Below are 17,508 nucleotides of genomic sequence, written 5' to 3'. Positions count from 1 at the left end.
TTCACAATTTTGGCAGAGGCAATCTTGCTCATCCTAACTATGCACTTAATTAGTTTATTTAATACCAAGAAGCAGAGAAGAAGATTTTCAAAGAAATAATGCATTTTCACTATATAATTATTTTGCCCCGCCCTAGCACTAGAACCCCTGACCCTGGGGCCATGAATTTCACATTTTTGGTAGAGGACTCAATGCTGATTACAATCATGCAAACAGTTTGACTGCTTAATGTCCAGGTGTAAAGAAGAAGATTTTTAAAGATTGTAATAATTTTGGTGGTTTTGGCCCCACCCCTCAGGCCCCAGGGGGGCAGGGATCATGAAATTCACAATTTTTGTTCCCCTTCACCCATAGATGCTATGTGCTAAATTTGGTTGAAATTGGTTCAGTGGTTGCAGAGAAGAAGCTGAAAATGTTCAAATGTTAACGCACGACGGACGATGGACGATGCACGACGACGGACGCAAACAGACAGCAATAGGTCACCTGAGTTTACTCAGGTGACTTAAAAATGAAATACTCACATTTCCAATTACATATGGATGACCATTTGGGCAACCTTAAAAATATATTTCAATGTCTATAAATGAATTCCTTGATAATGAATATTTATCAAATATATCATCAAATTTTTTACTCTCACAATTAGATGAAAATGAATGTGGGCTAATTTTCCCCTCAAAATTAGTTACACATACCCTTTAGCCATAAATATTAGTGCAAGAGGATTCAATTTTAAAGCAAGGTACTGTATAGGGGAAAATAACTCGCGGTGTAAATATTCGCTATATTCACGGCATTAATAAATCTGTGAATTCAAGAAACAGTGAATAAGTCTTTATTAACCAGAAGTCTCTGTCGAGACTGTAGCTCTACTGGTTTGTAATTATCATAAACCAATGCACTATTATATGTAAGTTAGTGTAGTCTACTTGTCTTATGTGCCAAGTAATACTGAAATCAGACTAAAACTGTAGAAGGAGTAGCATTTTAAAGGTATTTCTTAGAAAATTCTATTTTTAGTATCCATGGTAACACCGTTCATTGAAATCAAAAACCGATGCACAATTTTATGTATCTTAGTGTAGTCTACATGTGTGCCAAGTAATATTGAAATCAGATCTAAAACTGTAGAAGGAGTAGCATTTTAAAGGAATTTCACAGAAAATTCTATTTTTAGTAACCATGGCAACACCGTTCATCGAAATAAAAAACCGATGCACTATTTTATGTATCTTAGTGTAGTCTACTTGTGTGCCAAGTAATATTGAAATCAGATCAAAATTGTAGAAGGAGATGCACTATTTTATGTATCTTAGAGTAGTCTACTTGTGTACTAAGTTACATTGAAATCAGACTAAAATTGTAGGAGGAGTAGCGTTTTGAAAAGTTGTTTACAGACAGACAGACAGACAGACGGACGGACGCCGGACGCATTACTATTGCATAAGCTCTTCTGGTCTCTGACCAGTAGAGCTAAAAATGAGTTTTTTTTCAATATGAGTCCAGCTAGCGGTAGATACTAATATACAAATGTAAACATGTAAATTACATACTCGTTTCGTAATTAAGATGGAACTTGATGTTTAATTATTTAATTTCTTTTCATTGAGATCGCCAGATAATAACCCACATTTATCGTTAAAATACCTGTTACAAATAGCCAATTACCTGTTTGATCAATAAAAACATGTTGTCAGTCAAGATTACCCGTGCGTCACAAAAATGACCTTGGGCGCTTTTCGCATAACGGCAATGTAATTGAAGATTCATTCAAATTTTTTATTTCTGTTTTATTTATTGAATAAGGTTGATATTTGAAAATGTACACGTTACAGATGTTACATAATAAATGCAATCGAAATTTACTTCGTCACTGAACCAGGCTAACAAATTCCATTCACTTAAACCACTAAACCAGCACTTTTAAACGACTGAATGATCACATCCTTTTGATCGGCTAGTTTGTTGATGGAATTCACAATCCACTATGCATGTTTTTCTTTAATGTAGGACAGTTTCAGATTCACTTCTAAATCCTCAAGACCGACTTTTTCCAGTGATTTTTCAATTTCTGCAGCGTAGTATTTTTGAAATTCGTTTAGTAAATGCTGTTTAAATAAGTTGTTGGGAATCAAATCTAGCGGTTGTAATTTATCCGTCCATGCAGCAGGTACAAAAAGGACTCGGATTCTTTTTCTTACAAGATAATCCAGAAATTCGTCACTACGATGAGCTGCGAAAACGTTAAATATACACAGACCTTTCTGTCCCAAAGGATAGTCATTTTCTTCTCGGATTTTCTGTAGATACGGAATAATTATTTGGTCAATGTAGCGATTCATTGTAAAAGTGTTTAACAAGTGGTTTTACTGTGATAGATGTCATATCCCTTCGGAAATGGAAACCTTGGGTGGCATGTGTCTGTTTTACCTTGATAGAGCAATTGTGGAGGTAGGACTGCACCACTTCTCGAAATGGCTAGCAGGGCTGTCATTTGACGTTTGTCGTCAAAGCCCTTTAAGGGGACTTGTTTCGATCCTACAACAAAAATTTATTTTAATGCACATTTCCTTCATTTCATTTTCAAACAATATTCATTTATCAAATAATCATAAATAATTTAAAATTGAAAAATAAATTTACCTGTTTCGGCCAAGGTCCATTTTCCGCATGGAACAAAATTTACTCCCATTTGATCCCAGTTGATGATCATTTCATCCGGAATAAAATCCTCCTTTACGACGTCCTGGAAGCATTTAATAAAAGAGTTTTTAACGTCATCAAAGTTACTTGGAAGAAATTTTACTCCTTTGGTGGCACGGCGCTTCGATAATCCCATTCGTTTCATAAATGATTTAGCCCATTCTGCTTTCAGTTCAATGTGACCTCCGTTTTCAGCCAAAATAGATTTGTTATGGTGTGAAATAATTCCTCTTGCAGCCCGATCACGACACATGAATTTACAGCTGAGCCTTTTAATCTAAGTTGACGTATGTATGCCTGTATCATCTTTTCATAAAATCCAACTTTTAATGGGCGGCCTCTTGGTGAACAGGGTAATGATGGAGGGGTATTTTTGTTTTCCGAGTTCGGTGTTTTAACAGCCTTTAAGTAAGCTTCCTTTATGCTGCGAACTGTACTCTCATTTATTGTAAGCCCTAGCTGTTTGGAGAAATAACGGGCTGTTTTTGCTGGCCCTGAATCGATACAGTATCGGGCCATTTTTCCCTCTAATTTCTGGCGAATACTCTCCGTAATCTTCTCTTTTTCGTTTTTTGGACGAGCACTGACCATTCTGACTTTCAGGCCCAGAGTCCAATGCCGAGTCAGCAGAAAGCTGAATTTCATTTACTAATTCATTTGCTGAAGAAAATGCGCAAGCTTTCTCATTGTCAGAACACTCTCACGATCGGGAAGTAAATCTGATGGAGGGGGTTTAAAGTTAATTTTTCCGTATTTCAGCCAGTTTCGCATGGTTACTAAGGAGTGAATAAATCTATACTGAACACTTTATTTAAACCACCCTTGAGTATAGCTCATATAGTAAAATACATCTCACTGACGTACTCTGGTTTTCAACATAACAATAGGAATTGTCGTTCATGCTAATACGATGCAATATTATATACAAAGGGAGAACTTTTAGAAACAAAAAATCCGCGAATTCAAGAAACTGCGATCGTGTCAGATGAGAGAAAACCGTGAAAATTACAACCCGTGAAATTAATCCCCTATACAGTATTGAAATTGCTAAAACTGAATATTGCTAACAATTCATTGCACACTTGAGATTATCTTTCTAGGCATAATAAAATTGCTAAAAATTACTTCTTGCTGTTTTTAGCTACTTACGATAGAATACTGGATTTGCATCGTTCACTCCTCTGGCAGCCAGCAGAGCCTCCCTCATCTCTGCAACATTATCTTGTGGCATTGTGGGAAGGAAAGCACCCTAAGAAAAAAATCACAAACTGAGATGGTTTTATTTTGCTATCAAAACTCTAATATTTAATAAAAATTCTTAGTTACAATGGATCATCTTTAATCCAGGCCTCAATAATCTAGACACATACTTTACCTTCCAGATAACATTTATGAGAAACAATGAATAAGAAATGTAATATTTACATATTCTGCATGTTTGGCTGTAAAGATTTGTATGCAATACACACCATCACAAAGAAGATAAAAAGCTTTTAAAATCTATATTCTCTTGTAAAATATCATCATCTTTTCATATAGAAAATCTTCCTTAGCTTTGCCCTAACCCTCCCCACCTGCATGTCCTGTGGCAGTTGAGCCAGTTTATTGAGGGGTTCTATGAGTGTCCTCTCCTCGGGGATCTGTAACAGTGTGATAAAGAAGTGGTTCAACAGACACACGGTACTCTGATGTCCCAGGTCCATCCCCTCCTCTACGGTCAGCTCAGGGCTCCTCCTCCACAGCTCATTCTTACACAGGGCCCCAGGAAAATCAACCTGAAAAAAAATAATTTACTCAATAACAAGAGGCCCATGGGTCATATTCCCTGAGAAATCGCTCAATACATCATTAAATAAGTCTTTCCACCTTTCTGTGGAAAGACTTATTGCTTTTCTTCTGTAAAATCCTATTATTTTTCTTCCGCTGATTTTTTGGTTCGACATTTATCGAAGGGACTTTTTGTTCATCGTAAAGGTCATAAAAAGTTAGGAACAGATTTGACCCAACGCATATGAACTATGACCCCTTTCGAAGTTATTGCCCCTTTCGCAAGAAATGCTCGTTATCGCTACTCCTCCGAAACCGTAAACCATAGAGGTATGCGTGCTTCACCAATGTCTTCGACTAATTTAGTCGGTTCTCCAAACTGGGAAGTGCGAAAGAATTCCTAAACTCCGAGTAGTTATTGCCCCTGAAAGTTTCAAAGCTTAAAATTTTTTTTAAAAACTTTTAAACGACAAGCGGTAAAGATTTGGGACCAACTGCATGAGATCTTATGTCCTTTGACCTTGAAAAGTAGGTCAAGGTCAAAGGTCAAGGTCATTCAAAATATGAAAAAATTAAGTTTTTTTTCTGTAGCTCCTTTGTTCTTCAACAAATTTTAAACATGTTTGCATCTTTAATATGTACTCTTAAAACCATTTCAGAGATTTCATGCTTGTCCCCTAAGATTGACCCCTCTAAAAGTTAATGCCCCTTTTAGTGTAAACCCTTGTTATCGCTACTCCTCCGAAACCGTAAACCGCAGATGTTCGAAACCTTCAACAATGTCTACAACTAATTTAGTAGACTCTTGAATCTATTCATTGCGAAAGGATTCGTCAACCATTTTTAGTAGTTATTGCTCCTTACAGTTTCTGATGTTTGCGAAGAACTAAAAACTTTTTAACGACAAGTTGTAAAGACATGGGGACAATGCATGAGATCTTTCTACCTTTGACCTTGAAGATAAGGTCAAGGTCAAGGTCATTGGAAAAGTATTAAAATTCTTATATATGGGTTTTTGTTAAAATGACCCTGACCTTTGACCTTGACATTTGACCTTTGACCTTGACCCTCGCTCAAAAGTAATAAAGAAATATTCATTACCTTTACCTAGATTCAGCTTCAAGTGTTAATCTCATGTCTATCAGCGTTGTGTGTGTGGGTTTTTTTTTTTTTGGATAACCTTGACCTTGATAAATGACCTTGACCTTTGACCCAAACGTCACATTCAAGCTTCAGTATGTGGAGGTATTTGTAACTCTCACGTTTACAAACGCTTATATAATATACCCTCCCCCCCATCTCTCTGAAACAAAAAAAAAAAAAAAATCAATAGCGACATAGAAAATTTTTGTACAACCCAAAGGACATCACAGATCAAATTAAAATCAGTTTAGCATGTAGAAGACACCTCAAAGAAAGTGCCCTGAGAGTTTTACGGTGAGTCTCTTAAGTACGATTAAATTCTAGTGAATATCGGCAAAATCTACATTTTTTTTCCGTCTGAAATTTAATTGTTGCTGAGCTATTTTTTCGATTGTTCTTAATGTCATCCGATTCTCCTGCTCTAATACAACATTTTAATACCAAATATTCTTGCTTTCTTTAGTATGTGGAATTTATTTCAATTTTATTTAGATTTAATATTAATTTGAATGAATCTCGAAAATAGCGATTTTTCCTGTCAAATAAATTTCCACGTTCTCAATGACACCGTTTTCTTCCTGAGATGCATATTTCAAGTTTAATTTATGCTGGTAACTATTAATTAAATTCAATTAGAAATGATTATTTAATCTGACTTATGAGTTCAACAAATCTGTCAAAACGCACGTGGCCTTTTTCAAATAAATAAATTGCTACTCAACCTCAAATGCATGTTTTCCCGTTAATAGCAATATCATACTTGTAATCAGACAATATCCCTTACATTTTAACTCGAAAACAATCTCATTCAAACTCACATATACACCTAGGAGCTTGTCAGAAGTTTATTTTCTGGAACTCCTTGACTGGTCAATGAAACCCCGGTAACTTTAACTCGACAATAATACTAGTGATTTTCAACGGAACCCGTGGTCTAGTGGTTAGAGTGCTCGACTGCTGATCCGAAGGTCCTTGGATCGAATCCTCCTGGAAGCATTTTTTTTTTTTTTTTTTTTGTTGAATTTTTGATTTTTTGGCGTTTTTCTGGTGTTTTTCTTCATTTTTTCAACCCAAATGACATGGAAAGACTTAAAAAGGTGGAAAGACGTCTTATTGTTCTCTGAACAATTAGTTTACTAGTTTTGTTTATTAATTTTATTTATTGGAAATTAGAAAAGGTGGCCCTTCCTTTGAAAAAATTGATTTTACTTTATCCAAGGACACTTTGTAGCTAGTTTGGTTGGAACTGGCCTAGCAAGTGGTTCTTGAGAAGAAATCGAAAATGTGAAAAGTTAACAGGCTAACAGATGGATGCCAGACAAAATAGATCAGAAAAGCTCACTTGTGCTTTGGCTCATGCGAGGAAACGAGTATGATAAATTCAGAGAAGATTTTGTCCTCATACAAATCATTTATTATAGGATGAAAGAAATAAAATGTACTTGTCATTCATTTATTAAAGTGGAAGGATAAATACATGTATGCTAGCCCCTGTTCTTACATGTACATATTACTGTAGATCACTAAATTTTCGCGACACCTTATTTTCGAGAGATTGTCATTGACTCTTGGTCAGCGAGACAAAATTTTCACGAATTCTGGTTATTGTTCTATATAACCTTAAGGAATACTATTATACGTTAGAATTTTATTTTTGCGAGGACACTGTCTCGCGTTATTACGCGAAAATAAAGTTCTCGTGAATAAAAAGTGATTTACAGTATTTACTTACCTGATTTGCAAACAGGGGATGTTGTGCCATAAACTGATGTAATAGTTCAACAGCCTGTCAGGAAGAAATGTTAATTGAATTTAGTTCCATGCTTGTGATTTCAGTTTAAATTTCCATATAGCATGAAATATTTGGAAACAGCCGAATTTAATTATCTGAACAAAGTTAATTTCATGATTTAGAAATTTCAGCTTAAATAACCATAGGAATACAATCACTGAATAAGTACTCAATAAGAACTTACAGCAGCAGTAACTCTCCTCTTGTTTTCTGGGTATAAATAGGACATAGTTATTTCCCTAAACACAGCCAGGAGTGCTAGTGTTCTTTTCTGGAAATCAGGAACCCTGGTACTCTGAAAAACAGTACATTTATATGTACTATAAACTCCATATAAAGTATAACACACTTTCCAAAAGTTTAAAGTTTTAACTAACATAATTCATGAAACAAACACCAATGAAATCCTGTTTCCTGTCAAACTGATGATAAATTATCAGATTAACCAAATTATTTGATTAAACAGTTATCAGATTATATGATATCATTATTATTATATAATCTTTACTGCACACCATATTATGTAAAGCTAAATTTTCAATCTAATTAACACTGAGTTACAAACATATTTAACACCTTCCTGTGCATTTTTCAGTGAGTATAATCTACCTCTATAGCTGTGTTGAGTAGCTCCATATTCTGTCCCAGGGCTGCCTGGGTTAACTTCTCTCTCAGTGTTTTGTACTGGTCTCCACACACAATAAACCTGTCACTGCACTCAGCAATCTGTGTTAAATATCAAACATTGTTCTTATTCCATGTAGAACAGTCTAATATGCAAATATTTAGCAATTTGCATTGGTGTAGCTTGATCTTTTTATGATTTATGACTTGATTCTTTTACAACTACTGTTTTTCATACAAATTGTAGAAAAATTCTATTCTTTCAATTATTTTAAAACATTAAATAATCTCTGTTTTGATGGATTACTGTGCCTCATGCTTTTAACAATTAGATACCTCATTTTTCTGGAGTTCTGGTACACTTAACCAGCGAACTGTGGCAGTATCACTTGACTTGCAGACTTTTTGATAGGTCTCCAACCCAAAGCATCGGCAGAGATGTTTGATCAGGAACAACCTACAAGAGCCAAAAAATTTTTTAAGACATTTGTCTAAAAAATATTCTCATTAATATGTTACTAAATGAATTTTTTTTTAAAATGATATCTTACTTTGGCTGCTTTGACCCGCATTCGTCACACAGCCTACCAGCAGCTTCTAGAAGTCTTCTGACACCCTGTCCCATCTTTATAGACTTCTCCACCAGTAACTTGTGGAGGATCTCAGCCACAACAATCAGACCAAACCTGGTCTCAGCCATACAGTACAGCTTCTCTACATCTAACCCCTCCTTCATCACCAGATGGACATTGTGCTGAAGCATCTGGGTAGCCATCTTGATTTTAGATTTTTCCGGGTCATCACCTTTTGTTGCTTCTTGATCATAGGAATCCTGTAGAAATAAGATAAAATTTTTGGGACCATATTGCAAAATCCAAATGATCTAGCATTGTTTGAAAACAATAGGCCAAGTGTATATCAAAAATATCAAATTATAAACCTTAAGCTAAGAAGGAATGATAAAAAGTATGCAAAGTATGCAAGCCTTTGGATACATGGTTATTGGTTTTTGAGTACAAGATAATGTATCTTTTTCTTATATGAAGGTCAAAGACAAAGAATCAAAATTTTGGTATATTCAATAAGGTCTTGACAGATCTAGAGGGAATGTTAAAAGCATAATGTCTGTGTTCAAATATGAAATTGATATGAAAGCCCTAGTCTCAACCAATCAAAACAAGTGGCCAATGTTAAAGTTTTTAAAGAGTAGATCAAACTCAAAGGTCAAAAGGTAAATAAAGAAAAGGCTAATCATAGGGAATAATAAGAGTACAAAGCCCCATCTTTTAAAAAGATATGGCAAGGGTAAAAGTTATGGGATCAAGCTTCAAAATCAATGTCAAGAGGTAAGATATGTTGGTTTTCAAAGAAAGGTACAATGTACTGTACTGTCCCAAAGAATATACACGAATTATGAAGTCATAGCTCCAACCAATCAAATGTTATATGCAAGGTTCCAGTTTATGCAAACAGATAGACAGACAGAGCAAAATCTGTATGCCACTGAATCTTCTATTATGGGAAGTTGGGAACATTGATTAATGGTCAGAAAACACTGTTGTTTACTTAAGTTTATAATAGGCAAAATTCTGTTAGCTAGTACACATTATGGAATATGCCAGCAGAGCATTTGCTATTCAAAATGCAATGTTCACTGAATAATGTATTTCTTAGATATCTCTTTGACTCATGATGTTACACATTATTATATACATGTCACTATACGCTACCTCTAGGCACTGAATGACCAACAGAGACAGTTCTATCATTTTCTCTTCATTTTCTGTGAGGGACATCATTTTCTCCACTTGATCCAAATATACCCCCAGGCATTGTCTTACTTCATCAGAGCTTCAAGTTAAATAATAACAAGTTTAAAAGGAACATTTCATTGCAAATTATGTTAACTACAAGCCACAAGTTTCACACAAAATCTTTTAAATTCCATTAGGCCTAATCCCTGGCCTGTGAATTTGTGCAAAATAACATTAATATTGGTTTTATCAAACTCTCTGTTACAACGAAAAAAAAAATGAATTTCCTTCCACTGATGGGTGAAGCGTTGACAGAACATACTTAGTTCTCAGCAGGTGTTGTAGAAGGAAGGATCGTAGGACTGGTGTAGGATCAATGCCTTCCTCAAACACTGACAGTTCCTTGCTGGCCATTTTGCCACCTTTAGCTGTAGCTGTGATGTGAGACATGAGCTTCTCAACTACTTGTCTGGATGGTGGTTCATCATCAGAGAAGCAAAGCTGAGATACCAGATCCATGAAAAAGCTGTTGCAACGTCTTTGGAATTCTTGTAGCTTTTTGAACTTTATTCTTTAGAAAATATGCATTTTTCATTTATTTTTGCTGTTCATAATAACAAGATAAACAGTATTTTTAACAGACTACTAGACCATTTTTAGTCCATTTTTTCAAGGGCACATAAAATTAAGGTTAAGATTCTTCCTCTCAAAGTGTCTTGCCCCATCATTAAAAAAAATTGTTTAAAAATACATGGATTTAAAATTGAAATTAAATGCATATTTTTTAAAAGCTGCTTTTGAAGAATGAAATTGTAAACAACCGTATCAATTAAATTGTGGCCATGCGAGGAAATGTCTCTATATCCACTGATACATAAACTTGATTCAAAAAGCATGTATCATGAAAACATTTGTAAATGTAAATTGACAGTTATACTGACCTTTGTGTATTGTCTTCTTGAGGATCAAAATCCCCAGAAATCTCACTATGACAAGCAGGACACTCAGTAGCTCTCAGAATCTTCATCTCGTTATAACATTTAATACAGATGACATCCTTACAGGGGAGTTGTATAGGTCTCTCTGTGATCTCACTCTCACAGGCTGTGCAGTTTGTCTGACCCCTAGAAAATGAATATCAAAGTTCAAATTAGTTGACATGTTTCATGTTTAATTTCAAATTTCCACTGGTGACAATTTCTTGAAAATTTCCATTCCTTGTTTTATAATTAATACAAGTGGAAGCATACAGAATACACCTGCTTCAAAACCTTTTACTGAGGACACATGCAGAGAGAGAGAGAGAGAGAGAGAGAGAGAGAGAGAGAGAGAGAGAGAGAGGTAAACAATTAAAATTAGTCCAACAAGCCAAAAATTTCATATTATTAATAGTTCTCTTATAATCAAGAAAGAAATACAATATTTAGTAATGTATCTATACCCATACCCAATTGCTGTTTTCACAACTTTTTTCATGCAGATCTTTAAGAATTTTTCCACCTTTTCCAAAGATTCTATTTTCTTAAAGTCAACATTATCCTTCAGCATCTGGCAAAACCAATTTAACTTTGAAATCAATGCATAAAAATGACAGTTTGAATTTTTATTTTATATTCATTTTGCCATGATTCTATGTACTGTTCCAAGTTTTTTTGTCAATTTTTTACTAGTAGCAGGAAATATATAATTCTTACCATCCAGAGCATCATGCATCTCTCTGTTGGCTGTGTATCGTCAGAACAAACATGCTGAAGGAACAGCTTCATCACGGTGATCCTAGTCCACATACACCTAGAAATGAAATATACACAGGATAATGCTCTGCCCTTCAGTTTACTGAAAGTCTGCTAAAATGCCATTCAGTGAATGTTTCACACCTTTCAAACATCATTCAATTAACTGATTGGTTTAGGTTTATATCCAATGAGAATTTCAAAAAATAAGTGGTAAGTATGGATGAATATAATTAAGCTTAAACCCTTAATTCTCACAAAAATCTTAACTTTAAATTCAAAATAATTCTATATATGTGCATAAATCAATCATCTACTTAGGTCAAAGCCAACTTCTAGCCCCTACATTTATAAATGCTATTCACTCCCACCCCCAAATGATTATTTTTCCTCTGCACTACCGGTAAATAGAAAGTTGAAACATCTTGATTTTTTCAAAAGAAAAATCTGACCTACATGTATATAATTATGTTACACCAAACTAACCTAGCCTCCTTACTGCCCTCCCAACATCTTCTCCCAAACTCTGCCGCTCCTGATGGATCCACCTCCTGTACAAACTGTCCCAGAATCCTCTCCACCACAGGTCGGTACTTGAGCACCTGTTTCTGCCAGTGTTGTCTGCCCCTGTTGTCATTGAGTGAGTCCTTCCCAGGCTCCAAGGATTGTAGCAGCAGGTAGAGGCCAAGTATATCTAGAGTCTGAAAAGTGAAGAAATGTATCACTTTGAGTTTTCATTTAAAGTTAATTGATACAACCATGCAAAACATGAGACATGATACAGTAAAAAAACATTGAATATTTCATAAGTGGTAAATTTTTCAAAATATTACCAGTTCTTCATTTGTGACAAGGTAAAATTGAGTACTTTTGTGCTGAAACTCAATGATTTTGTCACTGCATTCAGGCCACACTCGTGTAATGCTGGCAAAATTCCTCAGTCTTGGAACATATTTATTGTGTACAGCATGAATTGCTACTAAGTTCATCACAATACTCTGTAGTCCTTCTCTGAAGTCCATATTCATTCCATTCAGTAAATTTTCACACACAAGCTACAATAAATTTTACATTTAAAAGAATTTCATAAACATAGAAATATTCAACTACTCAACTATAAAACTGAAGAAATTAAGAAACACTTCATACATAAATAAACCTTTTAAACTCAACTTAAAGATAATTTTTTTTCAAACTTTTGAGACTGACCCCATGCTCCTCAACACTGGTCACATGATATACCATGTTAACAAAATCACAGAGATATGGCTTGACAAAGTCAGGAACCTTGATCCCACCAAGACATTTCTGAAGCACTTTCCCAAGTGCTGTGTTCTCTATAATACCTGTTACCCTAATGACTAATTCTGGTGTTGTTTCTGCAAAATAAAAACATTTCAACCTAATAGATAAAATTCTCTGTTTGCATCTGAAAACTGTAGGAACTTAAACTATTTTGAATTCCATTTTCTTTATATAAAAAAGAGATGTTTGTAAAACACTTATGCCCCCTTCCTTTAAATACTTTGAATTTTTCTAAGTTAAAGGGGCATAAATCTGTCAAAAATTGCTTGATCGTACTCAAAACAAATTTTGAAAAAAATATTCACTTGAAAAATCTGTATACCGAATTTCCTTTCAATACTTCGAACCTTTGTGAAGAAAATGAACAGAAACTGCAATTAATTACTGTAAATCACTTTTTATTCGCGAGAACTTTATTTTCGCGTAATTACGCGAGACAGTGAGCTCGCGAAAATTTGATTCTCGCGTATAATATTATTCCTTAAGATTACATAGAGCAATAACCACAATTCGCGAAAATTTTGTCTCGCTAATCAAGAGTCAATGACTATCTCGCGAAAATAAGGTGTCGCGAAAAATTAGTGATCTACAGTAGATTTTTTCTAAGTCCAGTATGACCTTGATTGTACCAAAAATAAAACTTGACCTAGATATTCTTATGATAAATCTGTATACCACATTTCTTTTCAATATGTGCAATCTCTGCAAAGAAAATGAACGAAAACTGATGGTGAACCACCTGACCGACAGACAGCAGCAAAGTCATCATCATGTGCTCTCCCTTCTTCGAAAGGGGGCATACAAAAAGCAAATCTAAGAAACAGCAGTCAATTATAAATTCTTGAGCAAAGTTAATTTACTGCTTAAAAGAAAACCAAAAATTACATATTAAGAAACCACAAATCAACACACCAATATTCTCTACATTCTGTGAGGTTCTCAAGATCCGGTCAATCAGTTTGTAGATGAGCCAGGAGAAAGGCATCTGAGCTGTAAATTTCTGTCCATCACACCCCGTCCCCCTCACCATCACCTCAGGAAGTTCCTGGTGTCTTTTGGGGGACACAATCATGGAATACTCTATCTGTGTGGCTGAGGGGTCATTGATGATCTCAAGCCAGAGTTTGTGCTCCCATGTATCGGGGTCAGTCTTAATCAAAAGGTCAAGGTTACTGTTGGTGTCCACTTGTGCAATGATGCCAGCCAAGATGGGGGATAATTTCTCAATGATGCACTGGTTTCTAGCTTTTCTGAAAGAACATACACGAAACAATTATTTAGGTTAAGGTTCAATATTTCAAATACCAGGGATATATGTTGAAGGAAACTGTCAGTCCCTAATACATTTTCATATAAAGTGTATTTAAAACTTCTTTATCTTGATTTCTCAGATATCTAAAAACAAAGTCTTGGTCCCATCAAATTCAAGATCCTATTTAATAAAGTTTCAATTCTATATAAAATCATTTTACAAATATGTCTTTTAATTTCCATCTGACACTTAGTATATTTAAGAAATTAAGTCGGTGTTTTTGTGAATGTTGCTTCCGAGGTCGAGAAATGCTGTTTGAAATAATAAAACCTCAGCTAACAACTCAGCTTTTATATTTCAATCAACATTTGGAGAGCGAGGAGGTTATTCTGCATCATTTACAACAAAGACTTTATATCTATTATTATACTACTACTTGTACTTGCAGCTCTTTTAAATATGACTGATCATTTCTCCATAGAGAAGCGAATTGGGCCAATATGATGCGATAACACTGTTCCATGTAACACCAGTGTAAATTTGTTTGTTTACCTATGAAATGAATGCTAGGATTTGTGCTTTTGCCGTATTAAAATTAGCCCTTTATTAATTATAAATCTGTTTGTAGCTTATACAGATTAATCTTTTTGAATATGTAATTACAAAATCAGTTTCCTATTTTAGGCCATAATAAATAAATAGCTAGATTCTCATCCGAATTTTTTTAAAAATCGAGGCGGGCGGGCGGCTTTTATTTTATATTTTTTATTTTTTCAATTTTGCAGATTTTTCATTGACCTGGTCAATCGGTGAAATTTTATCTACAATACCCAAATAAAAGTCATAGTAAAGGTTCAATTATCTCTTACTTCACTTCATCACCAATCTTTTTCAACCAATTACCCGTGTTTAAAATATATATACGCATGTATAATAGCAATTACTATCTATCATGTTGACTTTCGCGGGATTTAAAACGAAAGTAGAATGGTAGATGAATACCGATCCCGATCAGAATTAAAACGAAGAAAAACAGAAATAAAAAAAATCGAGGCGGGGGTATAAAATCGGGGCGGGCGGGGATGAGAATCTAGGAATATTTTTATTATGGCCTTACCACTTTATCACTTAATCAGAGTTTAAATATGGCGTTGGGGTCCGTGAAACAGCCCCACTTGGCTTTCCAATATACATTGTTAAAAATTGCAAAAACGACACATAGATGTGGTCTAAATTAAATAAGTCTTTCATTCTTAAGTCAAATGTACATTTCAACTGCTCATGTTTGATACATGTTTCTGATTTGATAATTTTTTGATGACGTTTGTGATTTATTGGATAATAATGTCCGCAACATTTTTTTTTATCTCCACAATAATCATAGTAGAATTAATGTTAATCAACACAAAATTCTTCTTAAATCTTGTAATGGTGAGTACAGTTAGTTTTTATTACCTGAATGTCCCCACTCTGTCAATACAGTCCCTGTTGGTGGCCTCTGAATACAACCAACTCTCAGCAGACTGCCCCATGGTCTCCTCTTTCTCCTTCATCAAGGCCGCTAGGTGGCGCCCCACTCCTTGCATGAATGTCACTTTTTCTGTAAAAATAAAATTTAACATTAATCATTATCAGACATCACTATCTAAAGCAGACAAACTTCATACAAACAGAAATCTGATTGTCTTACCTTTTGCTTCTTGATGTAGAAGCTCTAACAGAATTTTCACTCTCTCTGTTGTTCTGGCGGAGTCCTCAGCTGGATCTTTCACCATGGCCAGAGCTGGATGTGCTGTCAGTTTGATGAAGAACGGAATATCCACTTTCTTCTCCTTATGGACTTGTCCTGTGCGCTCCATCATGCTGCCAAAGTCATGTGGATAAATATCCTGATCCTCCATTTCTATGTCCTCAGTTTCCTGTTTATCCTGATCTGGCCTCCCCTCCCACTCCATTTCTTCAGTGTCTCTGGGTTTAGAGGAGCCAGCTGCTTTTTCTAGTAAAGTGCCAACACTCTTATTCTTCAGATCCCTAAAACCAGGCATTTTTTCATCATCTGGTCTAAGGTCATCAAGATGAACTGAGTGCCACAGACCACACTTAGTAAAACAAAGAAATCAATTAGAAATAACATCAATAATTTTAATATACATTTTTAAATTGCCTCTTTAAAGCACACATATACTTTGTCATAAAAACAATTTTTTATTTCTTCCATTTTCACTTTTAATTATATTATATATGATAATTATGATTTGTACCTGGAATCCCGTAAATCCTCCACCCGCCACCCTTGGGAGATGGATGATGAAGACAATGTGTGTTTTCCCTGTCTTCTCATCTTCCAGTTGTTGTAGCTGATCTAGCACAGAATACTGGGCACAGGCCACAAGGCTGGCATTCTCATTTCCACTGTCACACTGTACAATCAACAGGGACTCAGATTCCAAGTCTCTCTCAAAACTTTGTCTACAACAGACATTCCATTTTCATTGATGAAAGGAAGTTAGATGCAGAAACTTTATATTCTTTAACAAGAGGCCCAGGGGCCACAGCGCTCACCTGAGCACATCAGGTTTGAATTTACTCCCCTCCCCCCCCAGGCGTTCATCATTTGAACAAACTAGAATCTACACTACCTGAGGATGATTCCATATAAATATCACTAATCATAGCTTTGAAGTACTTGTAAAGAAGATTTTAAAAGGTTTCCCTATATATCCCTATGTAAAACTTGGGTTGGCCATTTTGGCCCCACCCTAGCCCCGGGGGTCATGAATTGAACAAACTTGAATCTGCACTACCTGAGGATGATTCCACATGAGTTTCATCTTTCCTGGCCCAGTGGTTCTGGAGAAGAAGATTTTTAAAGATTTTTCCTATATATTCCTATGTAAAACTTGGGTCGGCCATTTTGGCCCCACCCTTGCCCCGGGGGTCATGATTTGAACAAACTTAAATCTGCTCTACCTGAGGATGATTCCACATGAGTTTCATCTTTCCTGGCCCAGTGGTACTGGAGAAGAAGATTTTTAAAGATTTTTCCTATATATTCCTATGTAAAACTTGGGTCGGCCATTTTGGCCCCATCCTTGCCCCGGGGGTCATGATTTGAACAAACTTGAATCTACACTACCTGAGGTTGCTTCCACATGAGTTTCATCTTTCCTGGCCCAGCGGTTCTGGAGAAGAAGATTTTTTTAAAATGCCATTAATTTTTAACAAATTCATGATTATCTCCCCTTGGAAAAGGGCGCGGCCCTTCATTTGAACAAACTTGAATCCCCTTCACCCAAGGATACTTTGTGCCAAGTTTGGCTGAAATTGGCCCAGTTGTTCTTGAGAAGAAGATGAAAATGTGAAAAGTTTACGACGACAACGACGACAACGAAGACAGACAACGGACAAATTTTGATCAGAAAAGCTCACTTG

The 17,508-nt window shown here is 35.4% G+C and overlaps 1 protein-coding gene across 1 annotated transcript in view; it reads right to left on the bottom strand.

The window, feature by feature from the left end:
- The window catches only part of LOC134252694 (E3 ubiquitin-protein ligase rnf213-alpha-like), an 88,641-nt gene that overhangs the window by 8,200 nt on the left and 62,933 nt on the right, over positions 1 to 17,508 (bottom strand). The window contains 20 exon segments of the mRNA XM_062735232.1: positions 525 to 559; positions 3,856 to 3,955; positions 4,281 to 4,481; positions 7,349 to 7,402; positions 7,593 to 7,703; positions 8,018 to 8,134; positions 8,369 to 8,489; positions 8,584 to 8,864; positions 9,763 to 9,883; positions 10,109 to 10,357; positions 10,728 to 10,910; positions 11,234 to 11,334; positions 11,481 to 11,577; positions 12,006 to 12,220; positions 12,353 to 12,574; positions 12,729 to 12,898; positions 13,737 to 14,074; positions 15,532 to 15,676; positions 15,767 to 16,175; positions 16,338 to 16,545. Coding sequence (XP_062591216.1) covers positions 525 to 559; positions 3,856 to 3,955; positions 4,281 to 4,481; positions 7,349 to 7,402; positions 7,593 to 7,703; positions 8,018 to 8,134; positions 8,369 to 8,489; positions 8,584 to 8,864; positions 9,763 to 9,883; positions 10,109 to 10,357; positions 10,728 to 10,910; positions 11,234 to 11,334; positions 11,481 to 11,577; positions 12,006 to 12,220; positions 12,353 to 12,574; positions 12,729 to 12,898; positions 13,737 to 14,074; positions 15,532 to 15,676; positions 15,767 to 16,175; positions 16,338 to 16,545 — 3,478 coding nt within the window.

This window comes from Saccostrea cucullata, unplaced genomic scaffold, assembly GCF_032062105.1.
Source record: "Saccostrea cucullata isolate Sc308-1 unplaced genomic scaffold, CSIRO_AGI_Scuc_v1 ctg1956, whole genome shotgun sequence".
Classification (NCBI taxonomy): domain Eukaryota; kingdom Metazoa; phylum Mollusca; class Bivalvia; order Ostreida; family Ostreidae; genus Saccostrea; species Saccostrea cuccullata.
Note: the sequence above shows the minus strand (reverse complement) of the source record. Positions and strands in the feature narration are given on the sequence as shown.